The sequence below is a fragment of the Corella eumyota genome, chromosome 2 (genome assembly GCF_963082875.1).
Source record: "Corella eumyota chromosome 2, kaCorEumy4.1, whole genome shotgun sequence".
In the NCBI taxonomy this organism is placed as follows: domain Eukaryota; kingdom Metazoa; phylum Chordata; class Ascidiacea; order Phlebobranchia; family Corellidae; genus Corella; species Corella eumyota.
This window is the reverse complement of record NC_137491.1, coordinates 5,571,651-5,599,193: the sequence shown is the minus strand read 5'-3', so window position 1 is coordinate 5,599,193 and position 27,543 is coordinate 5,571,651. Positions and strand designations below refer to the sequence as shown.

Sequence of the window (27,543 nt, the reverse complement as noted above, 5' to 3'; positions counted from 1 at the left end):
TTGGTATTGTTTATTTATTAAAAGTATATAAAAATAAAATGTTTAAACAGTAAAAAATGCATATTCAATTAACTAAGTCTAAGATACTACACAGTAAAAGTTGGATATATAAAAAAGAAATAATAAGTTAAACTAGTCTACCCTCATTACAAGCAAGTCATTAAACACATTCCCTGATGTGTCCATACCACCAAACACCACACATACAGGAATATAATCAATCTCTAAATTGGTTAAAGATATCTCCTTATCTTCAATTGATACATTTCCAGCCGTGCCAAGATTTTTATTTTCTGCGAAATTTTCTAATGAATTGCCATTTTGCGTGTTAGATCTTTTGTTTTCGGACAAATCGAGACATTCTTTTAAATTTTGAGAGGTTTTATTTACAGAGTCAGCATCATTTGACCCTCCCCAAATATCTACAGGGATAATAGAAGGTGAGTTTGATTTTGTGGTTACAGGTGGTTGGACAACAGTGTCACCTTTCTCATCTCTGTCGGAAGTACACTGGATTTTGGAGGTCTATTAAAATTTACCAAATTAAAATAGAATAGAACAGCTTAAATTAAAAATATTATTTAAAGAAGGTATAATATACCTGTCCATCTTTTTTACAAGGCAGATGGGCAATAATAAGGGAGTGGTCAAGTCTTGGCGTTGGAGGGGGGCAATCAAACTTTAACTTTAACCAAGAGTTTGTGTCTAAAAGCAAAATTAAAAAGTGATATGTAAAAACTAAATTAAATTTTTTTTTACTAGCCCAAATAAACAATAATTTTACCAGTATTAAGTTGAAACATGTCATCCAGCGCTCCATGTTCACACATTCCACCAAATATAAACACAGATTTGTTGTAAGTTGCAGCTGCATGAGCTGCTCTCGCACATGGGATATCACCTTTTGATTTCAACTTTTGGCAACTAAATGGTTTTTTAAATCAAATAAAAATGGTTTCATGAACAATTTAGTAAGCAACAAAGGATCTTAACAAAATTTCCCAACTTTATTTTATTTTTAAAATTTTTTGAACATACAGTTTTTTTTTTTTTTTTTTTGAACATAAAAAAATTTTTTTTTTTTTTTTTTTTTTTTTTTTGAACATAAAAAAATTTTTTGAACATAAAAAAATTTTTCTAAAAATAACCAATAAATTATAATAGTTTAAGTAAAAACAAACCTGAGAGTTTTGATGTCAATTGAATGCAAATCCTTGTGAAAAGTACTGCCAGACATTCCTCCATGAATATACAAAAACTTGTCAGTTATAACTGAAATATGACCATGTCGTGCACTCGGTAACTTCCCTAAAAAAAAGGTAAAAATATGGTTTGTATATTTGAATTTAGTAAAATATTAGAAAAAATTCCGTTTGGCCAAAAACTAATTGCTAACCTTTTACTACAGGTTGTGCCCAAGATTTATCAAGAGCATCAAAAACGTGAAGTTGTAAATCGGAAACAGGAATTGAACCCGAGCTCCCACCTCCCCACACATACAACTTACTGCCACTTGAAGCAGCAGAGTGCATGGTACGTGGACTAGGTGTCTTGCCCTTTGTTTGAATTGTATAACATTTTTCTAAAAATAACATAATTAATTTGATGATTTAATTATTTTTGCTGAAACATACGACCTTTTCTTTTAGAATAATAACAAACAACATTACTCTGTAAAGTTAAAATTTACCTGAATCTATGACCTGCATAGAATTAAGATTACTTGATTTGTTGGCACCCCCAAAAACATAAATATTTTGATCAGTTTCTGACACAAAAGCACAGTGTTCATATCTTTCTTCAAAATCAGGAAAAGAAATCTTGTTCCATTTAAACTGATGTAAATCGAGCCTTAAAAACAAAACAAAAATTTTTTCAACAAAATAATGTAAATATAACAATAAACATAAAAAATTACATTAAAAATTTATTGATTTAAAAGTGATGTTAACCTGTATATGTCATTAAATGTAGTAGATGGGTCTGCACCACCTAAAATATAAATATCGTTTTTCTTTTCCTTTTCATCCCTTTGATCACAATAAACACAAGCTTGCCCCACCCTAACTGAAGGTGGATCAGGTGATGATATTACATACCATAAATTTTTGTTCGGTTTACAACCGTGTTCTAATATTGGGTGAAATTCCATTTTAATAAAGTTACCTAGTAATAAAAAAATGACACATTATTGTAAAATTAATGATTTGTGGCAGTCTGTGGTAATTTAGTTTGGGTTTTAAATCAAAATAGAATAAAACAAAGAAAAAAATTGTAACAGAAAAATGTTAACAAATCTTGTATGAATGTAACAAATTTAACATTTGTAACCTATAGACTTAATGCAAAAATTTAGTGGAATGATTGAAAATTAAATTTGTTTAAAAACTACCAAAAACCAAAGGAAACTTCAAAAAAAAAAATAATTGGTAATATCATTACAATGCACACAACAAAATAAAAAATAATGTTTTAATTCTTAAGGTATGCAGGTCTATAAACAAAAAAATATGCCAACAGCATAAACGTTTAAATGTGTTGTCATTCGAAATTTAAAACTCATAAATTTCTCAATGTCTTTTCATTTTATAAAAATTGTTTAGTTTTGAATCATTACTTTTTCTTGAATCAACTTCTGAAAAAAGTATAAATTGGAAATTTTTTTGATTGGAAAATTAAGAAACCACAGTCTCTGTTTCTCCTTCTTGAACTTGTTGAATCACGGTTATGTTATCCCCTTTAAGCATTATTCTTCCAAGAGTCCTCCGTGTTTTTTTCTTTAAATGAACCTCTTCTGCATCATCGAGCACCAAATTCATATACTCATCGAACCCAACAATGTGACCCTCAATTCGAGTGTTCACTTGCTCGTAAACCCATATTGAAACTCGCGAACGATTTTGCAAGTATCGAAAAATCAAATTGATTGGTTGAACCATAACTTTTTGAATTTTTTGAGCTTTATAAGCCATCTTAGTTTTTTGGTTTACTATAACCTAAGTTAATTTACAACAACAAAATGTCTATACAAAAAAATATTTTGTTTAAAATTAGAAAATAAAATAAAATCAATTTTTTTTTCATTTCTACCAACGTCCAGACGTCAAACTCTATTTGTCCATGTATTATAACATTCAAAAATCTCTGAGTATCAAATAAAATCTTAATTTTGGTTTTTTGATAAACTTTAAAACGTTGTTACTACGTATACTATTTCTGTTAACAGTTTAATAATGTGCAACTCTTCACAGAAGTAAATTTAAAAGTACCCTTTAAAGGTAAATTGATGTATATCCAAGCAAAAGTTATACAAACTTTAATACTCTCGTTGTGAAAGTTTTTTTAAGTTATTCGCTGTACGCACGTGTAGTTAGGTGACGCTATTTTAATATACTAATAAGTTATCCTCACATTTATTTGTAATGTCTAATAATTTTAGTAAAGGATGATGGCTTTGGGGCTAATAGAAAGCTATTTTGGAATTTGACCCGCACCACATTATTTGCCCTTAATCCGTTGTAAATGGGTAGCTCTGATATGCTACCAAAGCACACTTTTTTTAGGAAATAAAAAACCTGGATGTTTTGCGAAAATTTTTAAATATAGTATTGGAACGGTGGTGTTTAAACAACACTTTAATAATAAAAATACCAACTCGTAAATAGTATAATTTTATCCTAGAACATTTTACATTTTTTGCTCCAAAAGGGTGCAAAGTTATAAACCAACAACGTCTTTATTATTAAATACTTACTTTACATTTTCTTTATATTAATTTTTTAGTGTTTGCATATTAGCTTTATTTTCCTAGAAATTATTTTTGTATGTTATGTTGGTTTCTCCTTTATTGTTTTTTTTTTCATGATATTTGATCTAGTTGGCATTCATAATTACAATAAAGGAGCGTTTATATAAATAGTAATTATTTTGTTATAATAATGCAGTTATGTTGTATATAGTTCGTTGTAGTATATCGTATTTATTATATGTTTATTTGAATATTGTTAAAATAGCAATCTCGTATAACACAGTCTTGGTTTATAAATCCATTGATAATTTCTAAATGTGTTAGCAAACTTTTGATTTGTATATATTCATGTATGCATAACTTAATCTATATTAAACAAGGCTTACAAGTTTATAAGATGCCAAGTAATATAAAGTCGCCCAAAACTGATTACCAAATAATATACCATATGGAATAGACTAAGTGTGGTCGTGACAAAGGGTCGATTGAAATTTTTTTTATTATTTTATTAATCGTAAACGATTGCACTTGAACATTTTAACCCATAAATTACCTGTCATAAATTTTATTGCCAATAAATAGCTTAAACAACAAATCTTTTGATTTTCCATACCAGACTGTGTATACATAGTTATACATTTTTTGTTTGTCTATAAAACTTACCTACTTTAAATGATTTTATTACACCCCTTGTTAAATATTAGCTAAGTAAATTTGATTGCTTTATTTAAAGAGCCTAAAGCAAGCCCAGGTTGTCATTTAGTGTAATTCGCAGTCAGCATGAGTTCGACAAACTTTTTAAAATACAGTTGTAAAATAAATTTTATGACCGTTTAATTTATTTTTAATAAGTAGATCATGTTATTTGTTAGATATGTATATTTTAAAATTAAACTTTTTAGACTTTTAATAAAATTAAATTAGATGTAGTATTTGATGCAAAAAAACTTATATTTATTAAATTGAAAAATTAAAAAAAAAATTGAATTATTAAACAAATTTTAATAAATATGAATTCCGTCAACTCAGCCTCGTTTGGAATTGTTGATTTTGTGGTTTTTACAGGTAGGTACTAATTGAGAAAACTTGACGCAAAATGTGTCTTGTCATTATTAAATCTTACTTTTTAAAATAAACTAAAAGTTAAATATTAAAAATTGAAAACGAATTTAGGATCCCTTGTTTTGTCAATGGGTATTGGAGTGTATTACGCAATTGTTGACCGTAATGAGAAGTCAGTTCAAAACTATTACTTCGCAGAAAGCAAAATGGCCTTGGTGTTTGTTTTTTACTTCTTAAATATTTTCCACAAACTATTGATGACAAATTTATATAAATTTATAATATTATGTAATAATTGCTTTAAATTAGTTTTTTTATTAGATAAACTCAAAACCTATCTTTTTAATTTTTTTACATCACACGTTTCAGCTCCCAGTTGCATTATCGATTTCGGTCTCTTTTATATCGGCAATGACATTTATAGCTATACCTACCGAAGCTTATTTATATGGATCTGTAGGAATTTGGTTTGCGTTCGGCTCAATAGCACCAAGTATTGTAGCATGCTTGTATTATATTCCATTAATTTGCCGATTGCAACTCACTTCCATATTTGAGGTATATAAATTAGTGAGACGGTTTGTGTTAAGCACCTTTTTTTAAATGTATTTTTTTAAACGTGTTAATGTTTTTTTTCTTAGTACTTGGAACTACGATTTCATGGAAACATCAGAAAAACAGCATCTGTTTTTACCTTTTTAACCATGGTAAACATTAAGGAAAACCAAAAATGCTTTTGTTGATTTAACACATTTTGTTTAAAAAATGAGGTGTTAGTAAATTTTAATTATAGGGGCAAGTTTGTTTAATGAAGGAAAAAGTCTGTGTGCTAGTTTAACAGGCGTCAATCAATAAACTATTTAAATATAGCTTAATTTTATTTGTTCAACACAGCAATCAAAGTGCATGCGGAACCTAATTAAAAGTATTGTATTTTCATATTAACAAACTTTAAACATCAAATATTTGTTGTAAGTAAACTTTTTGAAGCTACATTCTACTTTCTACAGATGATATATATGTCAATAACTATTTATCTACCAGCGCTAGCCCTGAGTGCCGTTACGCCACTTGGATTAAATTGGACAATTACACTTACAACTCTTATTTGTACTTTTTATACAACAATGGTAAAAAAATGCCTAAAATACATTAACATTTTTTAATAAGAGAAAACATCTTTAAAAAAATATTTAAATCTGAGTCACTGTTTTTCGTTGTAGGGCGGGATGAAAGCAGTTATTTGGGCTGATACATTGCAAACTGTTGTGATGGTTGCCGGATCGTTAGCAACTTTTATTAAATGTGTATCAATTGTGGGTGGTTTTGAAAATGCATACAATGCTCTGGAAAGAGGAAATCGACTTAATTTTTTTACGTGGGTAAATAGTAGCCTAACCACCCTTTCTCATTAAATCAAATTATGTTGTGTGTATTCTACTTTTGCATTTACTTGATTAATCTTACTTAAACAATCCACCCCATGTAGATACCAACCACTTACGTAATTTATTTAACATGATAACGTGGAGTATTGTTTAACAGTTTGGGCTTGGATCCAACACTAAGAAATTCTTTCTTCAGTATTATTGTAGGCGGGAGCTTTGGTTGGTGTCCAGCGACTTGTATATCACAACCTTCTTGCCAACGTTACTTATCCTGCAAATCGGTAAAGCAAGCAAGAATGTAAGAAAATCAATGCGCTATGATACATATTCTTGATTTTTTTAGTTTAATAAGTTGTAATCGTAAAGTTATTGATCAAATATAAAAAATCATAATTTTTTTACTTCATGAAAAATCATAATTTTTTTACTTTATGAACTTTTTTTACTAGGGCGGCCATGCTTGCAGTTATCCCAAACTTTTTTTTCATGCTTATTGCTGTTTTAACTGGATGTGTGATGTATGCTTATTTTGAGGGTTGTGATCCGATTATGAACAAGGAAATACAAAAACCGGACCAGATTTTACCTTACATGGTAGTTCAAATATTTCAAGATATGCCAGGAATGGCTGGTCTTTTTGTGTCTGCGGTATTTTGTGGTACTCTCAGGTTACCCTTTATTATTTTAACAATTAGATATTGGCGTAACTTTATTATTATCACGTGAATGTTTTCTATATTTTTAAAATAATTCCTTGTATACAATAGTACAGTTTCATCTGGCATAAACGCACTAGCGGCTCTTTTATTGAAAGATTTTGTCTTAGCTCTACGACCAAGTCTTAATTCAGTGACTCAACTAACCATTAGTAAAATCACAGGTAAATGCCTTTTTCTCATACGCAAATCTAAACAACAAAGTGATAACTATATATTATTATTTTTCGAGCAGTTTTATTTTTCGGACTGTTGTTAATGGGATTGGCTAGTTCTATTCAATACATTCCTGGAACAGTTATCCAGATCATGCATTCATTTGGATCCTGTTTGGTGTCCCCCATATTAGGTGTTTATACTTTAGGCATGTTTTGTCCATGGGCCACTTCAAAGGTAGTTTCTATTTCTGTTTGTATAATCTACAATTTATTTTTTAGATTGTTTTAACTATTAAACGTGGCATGAAAAGGTTTGTTTTTACATTAACAATTTCTGTAACAAGGAACCCTTGCACTTCTTATTTTTAACCACAATTGGTTAAACACAGATTAAGGTTAAAGTCAAAGCAGATGGCCAAATATCATCTATCACAAAAAAATCTTAATTTAATTTCCTATTTAGTTATTTATGTTTTAAATTTTGAAAAAATACTTACTTTTTATGGAAATGTAAAAGGTAATATTATATTTTGCACAGGGTACTATGATTGGACAATTTTTTGGCACAGCTTTGACAGCTTGGATTGTGATTGGTGGACTTTTCTTCTCAGATTCCCTTGTACAAAATCGGGTTTTGCCGGCGTCTGTTGATGAATGCTTTATAAACGAAACTGTGTTTAATACTTCCTTTCCTGAAACAACTACCTCATTCAATTCCACATTGTACTATTCAACCGCTAAACAAAACGAAGTCGTAGAAGGGTAAAATAGGTTCAAATTTTTTTGTCTCTAAAGATAATTTTTATTTTCTTGTAACAGTTGTTGTTTTATGTAAACAATTTACAACAACACAGGAGCAAAGAAACCTAGTTGAAGCAAATTTCTTGTTTTTTTATGGTATTTTGACCTGTGTTTTGTAGGCCTTCGTTGAACAACACGTTATATGCAGTGACATATCTTTACTACTCTGCTGTTGCCACCTTAACTACAGTTGTGGTCGGTTTACTGGCATCATTCTTAACAGGTAAATTACATATTTTTATGGACTTTTGTAAAAGCTATATATAAATACTATCTGGTTTTGTAGGAGCGCAAAATCCTAAAGTTATGGATCCGAAGTTGTTTGTGCCAATAATCGATAATCAACGACTGCCCGAAAAAGTTGTGAAGTTTTTTCGTTTTGGAGTTTCAGATTACATAAATGAAAAAGACAAAAGCAATATTGGCGAAGATGACTTTTTGATGTATAAATCAACAAACAAAGAGGAAAAATTTGTTGTTGACAGCGCTATTACTAGCATTTAATTATTTTAAGTTGGCAAAATTGACCTAATAAAAATAACATACTATAACACAATGAAAGATGTAAAAAAATTGTATATATTATTCCGCTTTTTTAAATGATTAATATGTAATAATATCATCTTTACAAAATTAAGCTATATCATAAACTGAAAGACATTTTTGTATTCAGTTTGTTTTGCATATATTCACTGCATTTATTATAAATTAACATAAAATGTATTTATAATAAATACAAATTTACATCAACTTTAGTATTGAACAAAACAGTTTATATTAAATGTTATAGAGGTATAGTTACTTGTGTTAAACCTCGGCATTTTGTTTATTCAGAGCACATTTTCAAGTTTAATGTTTGAACATCGCAAGTTCAACCCCATGTCAACAGAGTTGTCGCATGTTTGCTAAAATTACAAACTCGTACAGCCAGGCAAACACAAAATTCGGGATTCACTTTGATTATCTTTTTTTCCGCGATACTGTCATGGCGCGCGACAAAAATAACGACAAGCCGTGAAATTTTCCAATGAAATTGTCTCGTTGCAGACAAAAAGGTGAAAACAAAACTAATTTTTTAATTAGTACGCGATTGGAATGCCACAAGGAGTTTGGCAAAAACGTTTGGTAAAGCTTAACTTGCTTTTCCTATTAGTCTAAGAAATCAAATCGTAATTCATTATCTAAAGACAAGGTTTTTTTTTTAAAGTGAAAATAAAAGATTTTTTATGCACCCAGTTTAAATAATTTACGTCTATAAGTAAAATTACTTTGTAAGGGAATGTCTTATTTTAAATATAGTGTGAAGAATTCAAATTCTTTTATAGCAATAAAATTGTTTTATTATCTAAATAATGCAGCAAACAGAATCCTCGGTAGAACTTAGCTATTGTTAAAAATGAAAACCAAAGCAAGGCTAGGCTCGTTGCTTATCTTTGTTTTTGTACTATCAATTGTTCCACGATGTGGCTCTGTTACGCCGCACTTGGTGGCAAGTACAATTCCAAAAAATGTTACACAATTTCTCAACGTGGGAACAAAGTCAATCGCTTTTAATCATGTGTATAGGTAAATTTAATAGGCTACAACGAGTTATTTTCTAAATTAAAAATTTAACTTTAAAGTTCAAATCTATCGTTAAAATATTTTTTGCTATGAAGATCGTACAAAACATGTTTAAAATAAGTAAAAAAAGTAGCCTAGCTAGTTTAATTGTTTGTTCAAAGTTTAAAAAATATTTAATAGAAATAACATCTTATATAAACAATAATAAGTTGGTATTTTAAATATGTAGCATAACGGTGCCATCGGAGAAGTGCGATTGTTCATCTGCAAAATCACAACAAGAATCCGTAGGAGTAAGTGTTACGAAGGAAAATCACGAATTTAATCTCACTCAAGGATTTTTTCAAAACGAAAATTTAGGTTAGAAAATTAAGATGCCTCTCATGATATTTTAATAAGGCCTATTTTGATTGCGTTTTTTGGTTGTGCTTATATTATACTAATTAGATTTAGTAGTTGACTTGATGCAAAACGTGTTTTTTGTTGAAATTTAAAATTAAGCAATATGAATATCTAAGAAAATCTAAAGCAAGTTTTACCAAGTTTTTTTTAAATTAAGTGCTTTGTATTGATTAGGATATGTTACCCCGTCTTTTTCTGATATGGACGAAAACGGAAAACCTTATTCAAAATTTGTTCGCTTTGTTCACAACATCAGTGTTCCATTTAAAAGGTATTTCAATAAAGTAGATAATAAATATTAAAGTGAAACAACAGTATTTATAAAAGAACTAGATATTTTTATTAATGTTTAATACTTTTTGCGTTGTTTTGTTAATTTTTAACTCGTTTAGGTGCAGTTGCGAACAAACGAGTCCGACATTAAAGAAACAAAATAAAAATTTGAAAATCCTTCTTAAAAAAATCGAAACTAAATTAACTAAAAGAATTAAAGCTTTGGAACAAAAATTTCTGGTAAATAACTTTTTGCTTAGGTTGTTATTAGTTTAACATATATAATAATATCTTTTCCAAAAAATTTTTTTAATAAAAAATCGTAATACTTTTACCTTAGGATCAGGAAAAGTTAGTAACAAGTTGTATTAAAAAATGTAAAAAAAAATCGACACCAACTTTTGATATAATTGACAATATTGATAATGAGAATGCTGCAATCAGATCAGCCCATTTAGTATCAAGATGTCCATCTGATTGCTCAGGTAAATAAATGTAGAGTAAAGTTAAACACGAAAAAATAATGTCAATAAACAAAAATTCATGTTTAAATTTATAATATTTTCTTTATTTTTCAAATTCGTATTTAAACTTCTACTAAACGCATCACCAATTGGAACAGGTAATGGAGAGTGCATAGAAGGTTTATGTAAATGCAGAAAGGGATATACAGGTGAAAAATGTTCGGAATCTCTTTGTCCCAATGGTTGTTTCAGTCATGGAGTTTGTACAAAACAAGGAACATGCAAATGCTGGGTAAATTAATAAATTAAAAATTTTAATAGACAAAATTTTAATTTAATTAAAAAAATATTGCAATTTGTAGGGTCAATGGAGTGGAGAAGATTGTTCTGAAAGAGTTTGTCCAAAACAATGTAGTAAAAATGGAATTTGTGAAAATGGTGTTTGTTCTTGCATTAATGGTTTTACTGGTGTGTTTTATATTTTATTAAATTTTATATTGAATAATATCTATATATATAAATTAATACTTTAAAATTTAATTTATTTATAATTAAACTAAAATTTAGATTGTATTTATTTAAAGGAAGTCACATTCTTAAAGTGATTTCTACCTTTTAAACAGGTGTCGATTGCTCAAAAAGACAATGTCCCGATGATTGCATGGGTCATGGAAAATGCAATTTAGTTTTGGGAAAATGTTCTTGTAATCCTGGATGGAAAGAAAATAATTGTGCAACAAAAAGATGTCCAAGAGATTGTTCTGGAAATGGAGAATGTATTCAGGGAAGATGCAAATGTGAAAATCTTTGGACAGGTAGTTTAAAAGTTTTTAAAGTTTAAACTGCAACGTTTATTACTTTAAAATTTATTACTTTAATTACCTGAAATTGCAAAAAAAATATTATTTAAGTAATACAGCCAACAAATATTTTTTATTAAATCTTTAGGAAAAGCATGTAAAGTAAAGAAATGTTTAAATGATTGCTTCTTACACGGAAAGTGTAGTAATGGAACTTGCTTATGCAGCCCAGGATGGCAAGGATTATATTGTGGAGAAATAAGCTGTTTTAATAATTGTTCAGGTAATAATATATATATATATAAAAAAAATTATACATGCAAAAAAAATAATAAATTAACTTTTTTATTTTTATTTTTTAAATTAAAAAAAAAAGGAATTATAGTATTACTTGTTCGTAATTTTTTTAGTTTACATTTTAGGTTTACAAATTCATTGTTAACTTGTGTTTTGTATTAAATAAGGCTATGGGGATTGTGTTAATGGAACATGTCAATGCTTTGTTGGTCGATCAGGAGCAGATTGTTCTAAATCACAATGTCCTGATAAATGTTCAAATCATGGCAGGTAAAGAGTTTATTAAGATGTAATTATATTTAAAAACCCTTTTTATAATTTGTTTTTATTATTTTTTGTTGAATTTATTTAGATGTTCTCAAGGAACATGCATATGTGAAGATGGGTGGGAAGGATTAAATTGTGGTCATGTACCACAACCAAGTGGATTAACCATATCTAATGTTCAACCAAAAACTATTGAAGTGAGCTGGACTAAAACTTCTAATGCAATTACTGGAAATCAGGTTAGTAAAAACTTTATAATATGATACATATTGTAGAAATAAGACCCTCTTTTATTTTGTATGTTAAAATTAAGCATTAATTAAAAACACATTCCTTACAATACTTTTTTATTAGATTAACTGCATTCCTATGAGTGGTACAGCTAATGCTGTATATCAAGCTGTGGGTCCAAATGTAACCAAGCTGACCATCAGGGACTTGGACAGTGGTACCCAATATTCAGTATATGTTTATGCCATGGTTGAAGAAACCCTGAGTTCACCCATAACTGCCTCTGTACACACAGGTATTTGGCATAACATTATTTTAATTAAAAACTGGTTGTATTTTTTCTATAGCTTGGATATATCTTTAAAATAGGTATTATGTTTTAATATTTAGAAACCATGAGAAAATTATTCATCCAATTTTTGACACTTTTTTTTATTTTTCAGGTGTTGATTCTCCAACTAAATTAAATTGGTTAAGAATTGGTGACACATTTGCTGAAATAACTTGGAAAGCACCAGAAGCCAAAATTGATAGATACAAGCTTGTTTGTAGTTGTAAGCAGGGTGGCGCAGAGTTTAGTGGTAAGTACAAAAACATATTCCTTTTTTTCAAAACAAAATTACTGGCTTAATTGTTAAAGACTGGTGAGTGTAACTACAACAATTAAACATAATTGATAATTTTGTTATAAAATTTTACAGTTTTGCCAAACAAAACATCAGTTTTGATTAAAGAATTTTCTCCTGGGGAGCCTTACAGTGTAACATTGTATGCTATCCAAGGTGATATTGTAAGCTCTCCAACTCAAATTAACTTTACCACATGTAAGTATTGTAAAATATTTTTAGTATCACTAGAATTTAAATCAAATTAACCTTGATATTTATTATTGTAAAAAAAAATAATGTTTTTAACAAAAATTGGTAGTATTTAAAAACATCTAAAAGTACTAAGTATTTAAAGAATTAGAATTTAAAAACATGTAATGGAATTATATATTTTTTGTTTTAGCATTGGACACCCCAAAACAGGTTGAATTTATCAATGTAACATCTCAATCAGCTACAATTCGATGGGCACCTACTCTGGCAAAAATATCTGGTTTCGAAATTTTGTTTATTAAAGCGAATGCCCTGAGTTCCCATCCAATTACTAAAAATGTAAATCTTTAATGAAACTGCTATATTTTTTAATTGTTTTGTTAATCTTTTTTGTTTTGTAATTGTTGTTTTTTTATTTATTTTTTAGGTGCCTGGTCTAACTAGAGAAATAACATTAAATGGACTAAAAGCTGATACTAAATATAATGTAACAATATTTTCTGTGCGGGACAACACAATGAGAAGTTTACCTTTACATGCTACTTTAATTGCTGGTCAGTAACGTGTAATTCATTTATTTTAAAACAAAAAAAAAAATACAAATGAAATAATTTTTTTATTGAGTGTTTATTACTTAATATATGTGTAATTCCATATAAATTTTAAGTCTTACACTTCGGAGAATATTAATCAGCTTAAATAAGTTTTAACAGGCCTAAAAAATAGGAGTTGTTTTATTTTATAGTTTTTTCGTTTTTATCGTTAAATGTAAAATTGTTTGCATTACAGGTATTGAGCCAGCTTTAAACTTTAGTGTTATTAAAGTTAAACCAAATGAAATTGCATTTAACTGGAAATCACCAAACAAAAAAATTGATCAATTTCGAATAACTATGTATCCTCAAAAAAGCTATAATGGTGGTAAGCTTAAACTTTGTATTATGTTTCTAACATAATTTGCTGAAAAAAATAGTTTTGAATGAAGTTATTTCTTTACATTATTGATTTTTATTTTAAAATAATAATTTTATTTAAAGGAAAAGCACCTCTCATTGATTCAGTTTTGCCAAAAGGAATTCAACGGGCAAGTTTTTCTAAACTGTTGCCTGGTTCATCTTATATTGTTGAAGTTTTTTCGGTTGAAGGTGAACGGGAAAGTGGACCTTTAACTAACAAGATTACAACAGGTAGGCAGGCAGCTGCTATATTGTAAACGCAAAAGATTGTTTTAACATATTCAAAAAACTTTAAAACTTAAATAAAAAAGATAGCAGTAATAACTTTTTTATTTATTTTTTAAAAAGCCCTTGACACACCAACTGGACTTGTTGTTGAATCAGTCACATCAAACAATATTGTTGTATCATGGAATGCCCTTAAGGCAAAGGTTAATGACTATATTGTTAAATGTGTCCATGTTAACACTGGAAGACAACAAGAGCTCAAAATTTCCTCAGGTATATTTTATAAATTTTAAATTGTAAATTTATACAAATTTTAAGTAGTCAATGTTACAGTAAATAATTTATACTTTTTAAATTTACAGAGGAGTTACAGGCTCAATTTTCTAGTCTCATACCAGCTAGCAAATACAATATCAGTGTACAGGGCGAAAAAGAGGAGACTAATGGTTTGGCAACCTACATTGAAACTTCTACATCCCTTCCTGCCCCTGAAAATGTTAAAGTATCTTCTCCCACATACACTGATATATCTATAACCTGGGATTTAGTTCACGAGTTTAATAACAAAGAAATCATGGGTTTATATCATGTGACAATAGTTGCACACTCAGTAGCTAAAAATGGTTTAGTGAATCTCAAACCGTTTAAACTAGATGGAGATGACATGGATTATTTAGTAAGTTTCACTTGTAATTTTATAAGAATATATATGGTAATAAAGGCTTACTTATTTACTTTTTTAGTAACCAACATAATATACTTGGATCGCCTATAAAAAGTTTATTTTTTTGCCTTTGCAGATCCCTGGCAATAATAATGCTGTAACAGTACCTGGAATTATTCCAGGACTTATGTACAAAATTAACATAACAGCCAAGTCTAATAGTAAACTCGCACCACCTAGTTATGTAGTTGAAATTGATTACTTAGTGCCTATAGATCCACCTTATGATGCTATGGTTACATATGTGGGATATAATAATGCATCTTTACACTGGTTTCCCTCAATTGCTCCAGTTACAGGATATCAAGTAATTAAAATTTGTATCTAAAAATTATTAAAAATCACTTCTCATTTGCCGACATTGCTAAATTATTTTTTAAAATGACTTTTAACTTGATTTAATGTAGCTATTAACTTTAAACAAAGGTGGGTTTTTGTTTATTTATAGGTTAGTTATCAAGATATCTACAGAATTGCTCCGAAGGAATTCATTAATGTTCTTCAGAACCAAACATATATAACTCTAAGCAACCTAACTGACGAAACAATGTACATTGCAAACATAACTGCTTTGATGTATAACAGAACAAGTATTTCAACAACAGTAGTTTTTAACACAGACATAATGTGTAAGTATATATAAATACTTTTAATTTAAATATAAAAATGCATAGAATACATAAAATCTCACATCTTTTGGGTGTTTGTAAATTTATAAAACTTGCTTTTTAGTAATCGAACCCCCTGAACACATTATAACCAAAGAAATTGGGTCTGATGTTGTGGAAATAGAATGGCTACCTTCAATCTCAGAAAATTATGATGGATATTTTATCTCGTATGCACAAATAAACTCCCCTGAAACCAAAATGAACATAACACTTCCAGAAGGTAGGTTGCTTTGTAACTGTATTTACAAACATGACATGCTCTTTACAATCTATAACAATCATAAAATAATTTCAATAACTTGAATATTTAATAATTTTCTATTTTAAATCTAGAGAGTACAAGTGCAATAATAGATGGTCTCACTCCAAGTGCAAATTACGTAATAGGTGTCTCAACTATTTATAAAGATAGAAGAAGTGTTTCTGTAGAATTTAATATCACTACAGGTAAGTTTCTTATTTAAAAATACTTCGTAATAATATTATCCAAAAATAATATTAAAGTATATTTATTTGTAAAACATATTATTTATCCTTTTTAAGCTATTGATCCACCAAATGAATTAATGTTTGTGATTGTTTCTGACACATCTTTTACTCTTCACTGGAAAGCTCCAATGTCACAAATAACGCGATATATTGTCACTCATTATCGATCCGATGTGGGTACTGACAGGTAAACACAAGTTTGACATTTGATTATAAAATTTTTTTTTAACGAAAGATTTAAGTTTTTTTTGGAGTTTTTTCAAAATTTGAAAAAAAATTAGAACAGTTTATCATTTCAGTAATAATATGTTAAATACTAGACAAGATGTGATGATTCCAGCTGCAGAGACAGTTTGTTCCATACATGGTTTACAACCAGCTACAGAGTACACAGTTGAGATTTATGCTACTGGAAATAACTCCCAAAGTGCTCCTAAAGTATCCGTAGTTGTAACATGTAAGTAGCATACTTAAAACTTGTTTTAAATTTAAATATAATTTGATTATATTTTAATCTAAAATGCTTTTGTTTGGGTTTATAAATAAAAATTGGTGTGACTTATGTTTAGTACCAGCAGCTGTTAGACAATTACGCTCTCCACGACAAGGTATAAATCAGATAACGATAAAATGGATGGCACCAGATGTGGGAGGTGATATCACTGGATATCAAATAAATTATTTTAACCCCAATGATCCCTACAACATTAAAACAATTGAACTCGGTATACAGAAGGTAATTTATTTAAAATTCAAAACATATTACAGTATTTTCTTAATAATTAAATTTTTAAACAGTTGTGATTTTACAATTTTTAGACTCAGCTTACAATAAATGATCTTCTGCCTGCTACAAAGTATCATTTTAATGTTTACTCAAAGCGAAATATGGATTTAAGTAATGGAAAAAAATTTATTCAATCAACAAGTAAGTGCATCAAACTTGTAACAAATCTTATTAAATACAATTTATAAAATGTATTTTTTATTGTTTTGTAATTAACATACACTATTTATCTCCATTATAAATTTAAATTTTTAGTGATTCCACCAGTAAGATTACTTACAGCTGTACCAATGGACGATAGCACTGTTACAGTCAGATGGAAGGCACCAATTGATGTTAGTGTGGATGGTTATGTAGTTTCCTACAGGTAACTTTAAAAAGAACGATTGTTTTGTTTAATTACTAAATACCCTAATTGATATTTTAAAATTAAAGATGAATCTTGGAATACCATATACAATATTTTAGCTAAATATATTTTTTAGGTCTCTTGATGTGTTGGGAGATTACATTAAGAAAACTGTTGAAAGTGAGTTGCTATCAATTGTTCTAAAAGATTTAGCTGCTGAAACACAATATTCTGTTCGAGTTCACTCAATAAAAAGTGACATGAAAAGTAAAATCAAGCAAATTAAAGCCACTACAGGTGATGGTCTTTCTTTTTAATAGAACGCATACTTTACTTCATTGAAAAAATAAATATCCATGCTTATCTTCAAAAGCGTTTCTAAGTGTTTGATTATCCAGTTTAAATAACTTTGATGTATAATAAGATATTTTTTTATTCTCGTAGCTTCTGCACTGGAATCACCTTCATATTTAAATGTAACAAATGTAAGAGACACAGTTGCTGATATAACCTGGGACGTTGTAACTGATAAGACTGTTACTGGATATCTACTTACTTACAAGTAAAAATATAATTTTTAACATGAAAGATTACAATTTTTAAAGGGTTTTAATTAAATTGTTAAAATTTGACAGACCAATAGGAGGTGATAGTGATGATGATAAAGAAGAGAGTGTAATGGGAAGAAGGCAAAATTCTCTCATGTTGATGAAGTTGAAACCTGGCACACTATATTATGTGTCTCTTGCCACACAGCGATTTAGCAAAGTCAGTTTTCCACCAATCACTCAACGGTTTGTGACTGCACTAGTGTTAACTCCACCATCCAATATTCAAGTAAGAAAAACATTAAAAATTAATTTATTTAGGTAATTGTGGGGGGAAAATTGTCATAGATTAACATTAAACAATCTGTAATACCTAAAATAAAATTTATTTCTTTTAATTAAAAACATAGGTCGAAGAAATTAAAGAAAATTCTGTAAGTTTGAGGTGGGCTTCGCAACATTCTGACCAGGTACAAGAATACCATGTTACTTATTCATGCTTAGAAGACAGTATTGGTAAAACAAGTGAAATAGTACCAATGGGAGAAGAAATGACATTATATAGTATAGATGGTAGGTAGACCAAAATTTTCTACATTTTATATAATTTAAACTATTTTAAGAACATTTTAAAAAACTTGATTTTTCATTGACTTTGTTTAGGAATGATGCCAGGAAGTCAATACAAAATAGAAATTCGGTCATTTAGATGGGGAGAAGACAGTTTAAAAGCATCTATAGTTTATGTTAAAACTCTTGATGAGTTATTACCCCCATCGACTGTTACTGCAAATGCCAACCAAACCGGAGTTTATATTACTTGGTTGTCTAGCACCAATGATGCAAATGGTTACAATTGTTCAATTATTGATTCCTTGACTGGAAACCTTATCTCAGATCAAATGATGTAAGTATATTTTTTTCAAACTTTTTGTGTTTTAAGAAGTTAGATATTGGAACAACGTGCTTTTAAAAAACTTAATTAATAAATAAATTAAGTTTAGACTAATTAACATAGCTTCAACAAATATAATTTTTAATAGATATTCAAAGCAAGTAACTGAAACGAGTTTTGAAGGATTGATTCCTGGTCAAAAATATAAACTAGAACTTTCTACAAAAAGAGAACAAGAAAGAAGTCAACCAAGAGTTGTTGATTTCCAAACTGGTAAATTTCCTTAAAAACAAAATATTAAATATAAAAAAATACTAACATTAAATTGAAGCTATTTATTTTATTTAATCTGTTTTAATTTAAACAGATGAACTACTTGTACCACCATACAATATAACAACCAAATTTATTGATGAAATTGGAGTTAATATTTCGTGGAATATTAAACAACAAAATTATGATAATTTGACCGTAAAATACTATTCTGATGACCTTGATGGTAAGTATATATTTTTAATTATTATGTAAAGCCAAATACAGTTTATCTTATTACTGTCTTATAATAATATTTAAACAATTCATATTAAAACAATTTATTGTTATTATTATTATCTTAATTCTATAAACTGTTTTTATATTTTGTAAATTGTACTAGATGTGGGTATAAAAGGGGTTAATTATAGTCAAACAACTTTTTCCATTCTTGGTTTGGTGCCTGGTACCTTTTACTATGCTGAAGTTGTTGCAAGAGTTGGAGATAGAACAAGTCAGCCAGAACATTTCACTTTTTCAACAGGTCAGTTAAAACCTAAATCTGAGCAATTTTTGAATTTCTAAAACAGTTGAATCTTTTCAAGCTATTTCATACTAGATCAAAATTTGTTTTTTCTTGATTACAAAATATATTTTAATGCAGATTACATTGTTCCTCCACCTAACAACCTTCATTTTAAAAATATAAATGAAACAAGTTTGGTTGTTGGTTGGGAAAAAACCTCTAGAAGAGCTCAATATTTTAAAATCCGTTTGGAATGTGAGATTGGAAAAATAAGTAAGTTAAAAGTTGTTATTTCTCATTTAAATATATAAACTCAAACTAATTAAATAATGTGACTTAATAAATATGTTGAAATAATTACAAAGGTTTTGTTGTTGTAAAGTCTCTATTTTTTCCTAGGAACCATTACCGTAACTGGTGCAACAACAAGTATACCTATTGAGCATTTACAAGTTGGAACAAGTTATAATATAAACATTACTGCATTTGGCAATGAAAGAGAAAGCAAGCCATTGGAGGGAAAATTTACAACATGTTAGTAAAAATACGTAAAAACATTTACAAGTATTCTGAACATAATATATTTTTAATTTATTGTATTTACAGTGCTTCGGGGCCCGAAAGAACTTAATTCAACAGAAGTTACCAGTGAAAGTGTATTTCTGCGATGGTGTCCCTTACCTGTTGATGTAGACCGATATGTTATTGTTTATTATCAAGCAGAAAGCTTTGATGCACCACAGAAAAATGTAATCAGGTTTATTGTAAAAGATGAGGAAGCTACAAGCACCAACATAACTGGTAAATTAGTTTTAAAGACACACGACAATAAAGGTGGTTTAATTTTACTACCAACCTAAAAATTTATTTCTAATTTTTTTATTATTAAAGGTTTAAAACCTGCAACAAGCTATGTGTTTCGTTTAATGGCACAAAAGAATGGCCAGGAAAGTTTTTCAGCTGAAGAGTTTGTTAAAACAGGTAACATGCCTTTGTAAAAATCTTGATTTACATTAGTTCAAATAAAAATTAACTAGCTACAAAAACATCAAAAAGCTAACATTGTTAAATGAATTATTGAGAAGTATGCTAAAAGTATTCCATATAACCTAAATGCTATAAAATAAGTTAAATTTAAAAATATTTTAAATTATAAATAAATGTCTGCAGAGATAGACAATCCCCGAAATGTGCAAATATCTATAATCGGTCGACGATCAGCTAATCTAACATGGTCTTCAGTGGAAGCTGATGGGGTTACTGGATATCACATAGACCTTACTTCTAAGAATGGTATTTAATCTTACTATACTTATTTTACAGTAGAAAAATAGGTTAGGACTGTTTTACAAAACCACGTTGGTCCTAATTAAAACAAAAAATCCTTTTCAGGTCAATTTCGTCGGTATTACAATCTTAGCTCTAAAAGCAAACATATTTGGTTAAGACATTTATCACCAAGTACTGCATATAATGTTAGCGTCATGGCTTTAAGGGGCAAAGAAATAAGCACAGGTTCCAATGCATTCTTCAAAACAGGTATAACATAACTAGGATATGTATTTAAAGCTTACAAAAACAAAGATCAAAAATTTTAGTAAACAAAAATCCTTGTTTTAAAAGGTGAAATACCATATCCTAAACCGATGGATTGTGTTCAAGTTTTGTTAAATGGAGAATGGGAAAATAAAATCTATACAATTTATATTGCTGATGGAACACCTTTGCAGGTACATTTTTTATTGCTTGTTGGTAAAAATGTCATATATGACATAATAAAATATTGAAATGTAGGTACTGTCATTATTTAGCATAAAAATTAAAGAATATTTTTTAAACCAACTTAAGAAACACAATTTTGATGGTGATAATAAAGTTTAACTGTAATTGGATTGCTTGATTAAATAAAACATTTAAGTACAATAAAGAAATCTTTCCTAAGCATGTACAACTTGCAGGTGTTTTGTGACCTGAGATCAGATGGTGGAGGTTGGATAGTTGTTCAAAGAAGAAGTGATGGTAGTGTTAACTTTGATCGAACCTGGGATGAATATGCTTCAGGATTTGGAAACAAATCGAATGAATTTTGGATAGGTAAATTATTTCCATTTTTTGGAAAACCTTGTTTAAATATGTTATTCCACTCAAAAAATGTTCTAATTTTAAATAAAACCAATGTTTGTTAAATAAAGGATTGGAAACTTTACACGAGTTGACAATGAAGCAAAACAGAGAACAAGAATTAAGAATTGAAATGGAGCATGAAGATAAATCTGTTTATGCAACTTATGATCGATTTTCTGTTTCTGATGAAAAAACAGGTTTTATTTTAAATGGATCAACTTATGCAGGAAATGCAGGTAATTTAAAGGAAAAAAAAGGTTTAACATTTGGTATCCCTTGTAATTTTGAAAGCAAATATATCTTTTAGTGAAGTAGATGTATTTTTCTTAAATTTTCCATGAAAATTTAATCAAACACACATAACGTTACAGGTGATTCACTTAGCTACCATTTCGGCATGAAATTTACTACCTTGGATAAAGACAATGATGAAGCAACTAACAGAAACTGTGCAAAAGAATATAAAGGAGCTTGGTGGTTTAAAAACTGTCACAGATCAAGTTTAAATGGACAATATGGAAATACAAGACATAGCATGGTATATTTATTTTTTAAGTAATGTAACTAAAATTAATAAATTAAGTTTTTAATGATCTAAAGGTTATTTTAATGCCCAAGCCAAGTAAAAAATAAGCATTAATTTTAAAATATTTTTACAATTGCTTACATATGATTTGTTTTTCTATAGGGTATAAACTGGTACACTTGGGGTGGTTTTACAAGATCTGTTCAATTTGTCGAGATGAAAATTCGACCACAATCATTTCGAGAAATGAGAGGAAAGCCAAACACCAGAAGGCGTTTTCTTCATTCGAGAAGACCAAAAAGAAGCACTTTTTCAAATAAAAGAAAATAGGGATTTTATCGTGGCAATATTTTGCAATGTTGTATATTAACAAGTAAATCTGTGTTTTAAAATATACAACTTCCTTTTTTATTTTTATAATAAACTATTAAATAATCTATATTATTACTGTTAATGGTGTGCCTTTGTATTTTTTAATAAAACAAAATAAACTAACAAGTTATGGCTTCTTTTAAAATTAAAACGACAATTTTAGTTACCTTTAATTTTATTTGTTTTCATGGAAGATATATTCCAAACAATTACACAGGCTTTATCTAATTTCACCACTTAAAAGTGTGGAACATAAAATAAAAGATTTTATTATTAAAAGGAAAGTCAGCCAAGACAGCAAAGATCTTATTAAATTAGGAGAAAAAGATTTTTTTAAACACCAATTTTAAACCCCAAACTCTTGGCTTGAGATCCAAAAATCCACCGGTTTAGTATTTACATCTTTCCTACTAAGAGCCTCGAGTCAGGTCAAAGACACAAAACAAAACATCAAATTAAATTTTCCTAAATTTGAAAAGTTTCATGTCTTCAACCCAACTTTATTAACGGCTACCCCACTTTCTCTTGAATCCACCTCCTCCATTATTCCCATTACTTCTTCGGTTATAACTTCCCCCACCGCTTCCACCTCTTTTATCAAAATATCTGCCCCCGCCGTTACCCCCTCTTCCACGGAATCCACCAGGTCTGCCAAACCCTCTTGAATTTCCGTACCCACCGGAATAGTCGACCCGTCGATCAGTTTCAAGAAGTTCGGGAAGTTCCTCAGCAGGCTGAAGAAGAAGTTGAGCTGAATCTTGCCAATAAGTTTCAACTTCCTCCGTGAACTCATTGGGAAGATCAAATACTGCTCCCTAAAAAAATTAAAAACAAAAACATTATTTTGTTCAACAAAAAAAAACAATTTTTGATTAATTTATGCTCACCATTTTGTCAGCAGTAAGTCTCATTCCTCTGCAGTTATCTCTTATTCGTTTACTGATGTTTTGTTCCAAAGTGTTAAAAACATAATTGGCAAATCTAATTTCATCTTGGCTTTTCAAGTGCCATGTGGTAACATTCTAAAGATAAAATCAACACATCATTATTTTTTAACAAAAATGTGGTGCTAGTACATAAATATTTATATATATTTATACCGACCTGCTCAGAATTAAGAAGAGATCTTGATAATAAACTTGTTGCTCCGGACATAGATGCCAAAGCAGCAGCCAAGGCTGGCAGTGCACCTATACAATAAAATTATAAAATGAATATATATGTTTTTTTTAAGGTACACTAAGTTTATTATTTCATTGCATACATACCTCCTTCTCTTTTATCTGCTAGTTCTTGAGCATGTGCCATAAATTGCTGTAAAACTTTTTTGTCCACCATTTCAATTGAGGTAATTGCATCATTTATGGATGCTTTTATAATATCCTTTATGAAAATATAAATAAATGGGTTTAGATAAACTAATTTAATTGTGATTTACTCTACAAAAAAAAAGTTTAACTCAAATTTATTAAGTATCTAACTTTCTATTACCTTTGGTTGCGGAGGTCCAACTACTCTAAACTTAATTCCAGCTGATTGTTCCACCCTCTTTATTGCCATATCTTCCCGAGGTTTGTAAAAACAAACACAAACACCCTGTTTACCTGCGCGACCAGTCCTACCAGACCGATGAATGTAAGATTCAATATCCTGAAAAGTTAATTTTAAAGTTGTTAATAATGCCACATCTCAAAAAGCAAGAGGTAGTTACTGCATTAAAGTTTAAATGAAAAGGTACCTGTGGGGGACTGGTTTGAACAACAAGGTCAATCTCAGGAATGTCCAAACCTCTGGCAGCTACATTGGTGGCCACCAAACATTTTACAGTACCTTCTCTGTAAGCCTGTTGCGTGAAATATAACATTTTTTAACCACTTTGTTAAAGTTTTTTAAAAAAGGGGAAGGGGAAGGAGATTTAACAACCCATAAATAACAAATAAGTATCATATCTACTGACCCTTAATGTGATTTCTCTTTGCCTTTGTTCAATGTCTCCGTGTAAAACTTGAGCTTTTTGTTGTTGTAGGGCATCATGGACAACCATCTCGTTTGCCTCCTTTTTAGTGTCTGTGAATATCATTGCACGACCATGTTGTCCACTGTATAATTGCACAACATCACCTGATAAAACAAAATACAACTTTACCACAAGTGTATCTGCAAAATTTTAATAAACCAAAAATAAAATAAAAAACAAATTTTTTATGCTTGTTTTGTTGTATCAAATCACAACACTGTTACAAACAGTATTACCCAGTGATTCTTTACTTTATTGTTCCAAAGTTAAATTGTCAAAACAAACAAATAAGATTGTTCTGTACTCAACACTTTGGATAACACATTTACACACAATTATTAAAAAAAACTTGCACGTAATATATATATATAAAATATTTATTGGCAAAAATGCAAAATAGAACTAAAATAACCAGCTATGCTATTATTGCACAAGAAAATCCATTTACATTCACACAATATGTATAACATATATATATTTAGTTGTACCAACATACCTATGCAAGCAGCTCGGTCCTTATAGTGACATCTAATGGCAAGATGTTCGACAGTTGTTGCTGTTCTAATAGTAGAATCTCCAATGGTGTCAATGTGAGAGGTTTCACTTGGTCTCATGTACTTTTTAGCTGTCTTCGCTACCCAGGGTGGACAAGTTGCAGAGAAAAGTAAAGTTTGTGGGGGCTGGGTTCGTTCTGAAGAAAAACACAAGTTATGTAAAAAATTAAAAAACAAAGCTAATTTGTTAAAATTTTTTTTTACTTTTTAACAAAATAAACTGTTTAATACCTGGGGTATAGGCATAAGTCAAAATTTCTTCAACTGAAGGAGCAAAACCCATGTCCAACATTTGATCAACTTCATCCAAAACCACATGATCACATTGAGACAAATCTAAATTTCCTTTCCTTTAACAATATCAAATTTTCAAAAACACTTAAATATAATATATATATACAAAGCATAACCAAAAAAAACAGATCATTAATAAAAAAGTCCAGTTATATAATAATTTATATTTATGAACTATATACTGTAAAACATGTTGTACATACTTAAGATGGTCCATTATTCTCCCACATGTTCCAACAATAATATCTAGTCCATTTTTCATTGCACTTTCTAGATAAATAAATCAAAATGTTTTAAAAGGGCTCATGAATAACAATTGATATCAACCATATTACTTAAAAATGAAAAAATTCTATAATTTTATGGGATATAATATATCTTCTAAGGCTGTTACTTGCATAAAAAAGCCTACACTAATTTATGTTAAATGTATGTACCTAATATTAAAAAAAAACGGTTATGGTTTTTTTGAACTGACCTTGTGGATAGTAGGGTGCACCTCCATATACACAAACTGAAGTGAGAGTTTGTTGAATTGCAGTAAAATCTTTGTGGACCTGGATTGCTAGCTCTCGGGTAGGAGTCATCACTAAAACCTAATAAATATATAAACAACAAATATATATCTAAGCAATATTTAATTTACTACACAATTGTCACAAAACAAATTCATAGTTAATTTTTTTTACTTTAGGTGGTCTCCCCCTTGCTTTTGTTCGACCCTGCAGTAAAAGTTTTTCGACTAATGGAAGTGCAAATGACATCTAGAATAAGTATTCATACAAGTTCAATTTTTTAGATTTCTAAATATATATATACATATATATATATAGGCTATATAAGTTTTTTTTTTAAATTTAAAAATGAAGTTAACTTACAGTTTTTCCTGTTCCAGTTCCTATAAAGATTTAATCATTTTAGAAAATAATTTTAACATGGTTGTTTAAATAAGAGAAAAAATACAAACTTATTATATACATAATAAGTTAATTTAAAGTGTAAACTTTACTTAATGTTAAAAAATCGCAAAAAAATCAAAATCACACATACATAAATATATAAAAAAAAATTACACATATATATATATTTTAAACACGTCTGCAATACAAATAATTTTTCGTTACTTACTAGCTTGTGCCACCACATCTTTTCCATCAAAAACATCATCAAAGCATTTAATTTGTATTGGAAACAAATATGTGATTCCCTTCTTTTGTAGTAACTGCTTGGTTTTCGCAGTTATTCGAAACTTATTAAAATCACCTTGTCCCTCTGGAGTATTGTCATTAACTCCAGTTAATTGTGTGACTTCATCGTCAGAAGATGCTACACCGTTGAACACCTGATGTTATATAGGATTTATTTATATATATACGTAGACACATCAAACAGCTTGGAATAAGTATATATATAGTATATATATATATAAATAAAATCAATGAAAAAATGATTTTTTTTCAAAGACAAGAGTCAAAATGTTTACTAATAAGATTAAGTTCAGAAGTCTGAACGTTAAACAAACATGTTACCTTTTTTGCTTTTTTGACTGAAGACTTAGTTTTTTTCTTCTTTTTTGCTGGTTCTCCATTTTCCTCAGCAACTTTAACTCCATTTTCTTTTTTCTAAAGCAGCAAAAAATTTAAGATTTAATTTTATAGACAAAGCAAAAAATGTAACAATCAAAAATGGGCCAATTTTTGAAGAATTTAATAAAATATTAAAACAATAAAGAATAATAACGGAAAAACATTTTAACGCTACAATACCTTAAACAATAAAAGTGTTGAGCAAAACTTACAACTTTTTGAATTTTCTTTTTAATTTTTTTTATTTCTTTTTCCGTATTTTTGGATTTTTTTGCTACCTTCATTACTTTTTTTGGAGAACTTTCTACTGCTGGTGAAGAAGTAGGACTATCAAGTAAATCAACCATAATTTTTTAATATAACTTAATATATAATTTAATTTTAAAAACTTCTGCTATCTTCCAAATTAAAGAAGAGGAAAATCTTAGCCAAAAAAGCAACTTTAGGGCCTGACGGTGAAGAGAAAAGGAACGATAAACACACGTGTCTGGATAGAAGTATTATAAAATATTAAGCATCGTTTTTATAGAATTTTATTAATACTAACAATTCTAAAATATTAATTTATTTACAAATTAATAAAATAAAATTTTTTTAATAAATTTTTTGCTAAAAATAAAAATGTTAATTATAAAAAGTTGTGGTTGAATGATT

At 28.9% G+C, this 27,543-nt stretch overlaps 5 protein-coding genes and 1 non-coding gene across 6 annotated transcripts; 2 read left to right on the top strand and 4 right to left on the bottom strand.

The window, feature by feature from the left end:
* Window positions 1-22: 22 nt before the first annotated feature.
* On the bottom strand, window positions 23-2,167 carry LOC145744032 (rab9 effector protein with kelch motifs-like). Its single transcript, XM_082562123.1, has 7 exons — window positions 1,953-2,167; window positions 1,691-1,851; window positions 1,397-1,582; window positions 1,182-1,308; window positions 785-924; window positions 602-705; window positions 23-525 (listed from the first exon to the last, which is right to left on the bottom strand). The coding sequence occupies exons 1-7, from the start codon at window positions 2,150-2,152 to the stop codon at window positions 133-135; spliced, it is 1,311 nt and encodes a 436-aa protein (XP_082418249.1). The 5' UTR covers window positions 2,153-2,167; the 3' UTR covers window positions 23-132.
* LOC145744033 (small nuclear ribonucleoprotein E-like) lies at window positions 2,167-3,019 on the bottom strand. Its single transcript, XM_082562124.1, has one exon. The coding sequence runs from the start codon at window positions 2,970-2,972 to the stop codon at window positions 2,676-2,678; it is 297 nt and encodes a 98-aa protein (XP_082418250.1). The 5' UTR covers window positions 2,973-3,019; the 3' UTR covers window positions 2,167-2,675.
* A 1,739-nt stretch (window positions 3,020-4,758) lies between these two features.
* LOC145742243 (sodium-coupled monocarboxylate transporter 1-like) lies at window positions 4,759-8,377 on the top strand. The gene is made up of 13 exons (XM_082560027.1): window positions 4,759-4,813; window positions 4,922-5,025; window positions 5,180-5,368; window positions 5,452-5,517; window positions 5,821-5,940; window positions 6,034-6,188; window positions 6,356-6,496; window positions 6,648-6,866; window positions 6,966-7,078; window positions 7,150-7,307; window positions 7,611-7,834; window positions 7,993-8,096; window positions 8,160-8,377. The coding sequence occupies exons 1-13, from the start codon at window positions 4,759-4,761 to the stop codon at window positions 8,375-8,377; spliced, it is 1,866 nt and encodes a 621-aa protein (XP_082416153.1).
* Window positions 8,378-9,269: 892 nt separating this feature from the next.
* Window positions 9,270-22,396, top strand: LOC145742242 (tenascin-N-like). Its single transcript, XM_082560025.1, has 48 exons — window positions 9,270-9,439; window positions 9,666-9,796; window positions 10,013-10,109; window positions 10,231-10,351; window positions 10,452-10,596; window positions 10,734-10,867; window positions 10,938-11,043; window positions 11,199-11,390; window positions 11,524-11,658; window positions 11,840-11,942; window positions 12,025-12,178; window positions 12,294-12,465; window positions 12,614-12,751; window positions 12,872-12,994; window positions 13,182-13,330; window positions 13,419-13,545; window positions 13,781-13,912; window positions 14,029-14,178; window positions 14,296-14,448; window positions 14,538-14,851; window positions 14,976-15,206; window positions 15,348-15,528; window positions 15,632-15,790; window positions 15,904-16,017; window positions 16,114-16,246; window positions 16,380-16,516; window positions 16,629-16,795; window positions 16,879-16,987; window positions 17,102-17,213; window positions 17,332-17,492; window positions 17,640-17,757; window positions 17,831-18,032; window positions 18,154-18,316; window positions 18,407-18,650; window positions 18,787-18,911; window positions 19,006-19,137; window positions 19,294-19,434; window positions 19,555-19,689; window positions 19,816-19,950; window positions 20,023-20,217; window positions 20,308-20,397; window positions 20,587-20,709; window positions 20,809-20,955; window positions 21,040-21,146; window positions 21,375-21,510; window positions 21,609-21,776; window positions 21,912-22,078; window positions 22,229-22,396. Exons 1-48 carry the CDS (start codon window positions 9,270-9,272, stop codon window positions 22,394-22,396), a joined length of 7,146 nt encoding a protein of 2,381 aa, XP_082416151.1.
* Window positions 22,397-22,601: 205 nt separating this feature from the next.
* LOC145741562 (nucleolar RNA helicase 2-like) lies at window positions 22,602-27,332 on the bottom strand. Its single transcript, XM_082559163.1, has 16 exons — window positions 27,102-27,332; window positions 26,833-26,925; window positions 26,432-26,645; window positions 26,182-26,201; window positions 25,993-26,067; window positions 25,782-25,899; window positions 25,507-25,573; window positions 25,241-25,359; window positions 24,952-25,146; window positions 24,396-24,559; window positions 24,177-24,281; window positions 23,930-24,088; window positions 23,707-23,821; window positions 23,543-23,628; window positions 23,326-23,460; window positions 22,602-23,253 (listed from the first exon to the last, which is right to left on the bottom strand). The coding sequence occupies exons 1-16, from the start codon at window positions 27,234-27,236 to the stop codon at window positions 22,942-22,944; spliced, it is 2,112 nt and encodes a 703-aa protein (XP_082415289.1). The 5' UTR covers window positions 27,237-27,332; the 3' UTR covers window positions 22,602-22,941.
* LOC145744328 (small nucleolar RNA SNORA36 family) lies at window positions 24,650-24,773 on the bottom strand. Its single transcript, XR_014281193.1, has one exon. It is a non-coding gene; the product is annotated as a small nucleolar RNA SNORA36 family (small nucleolar RNA).
* Window positions 27,333-27,543: the final 211 nt, after the last annotated feature.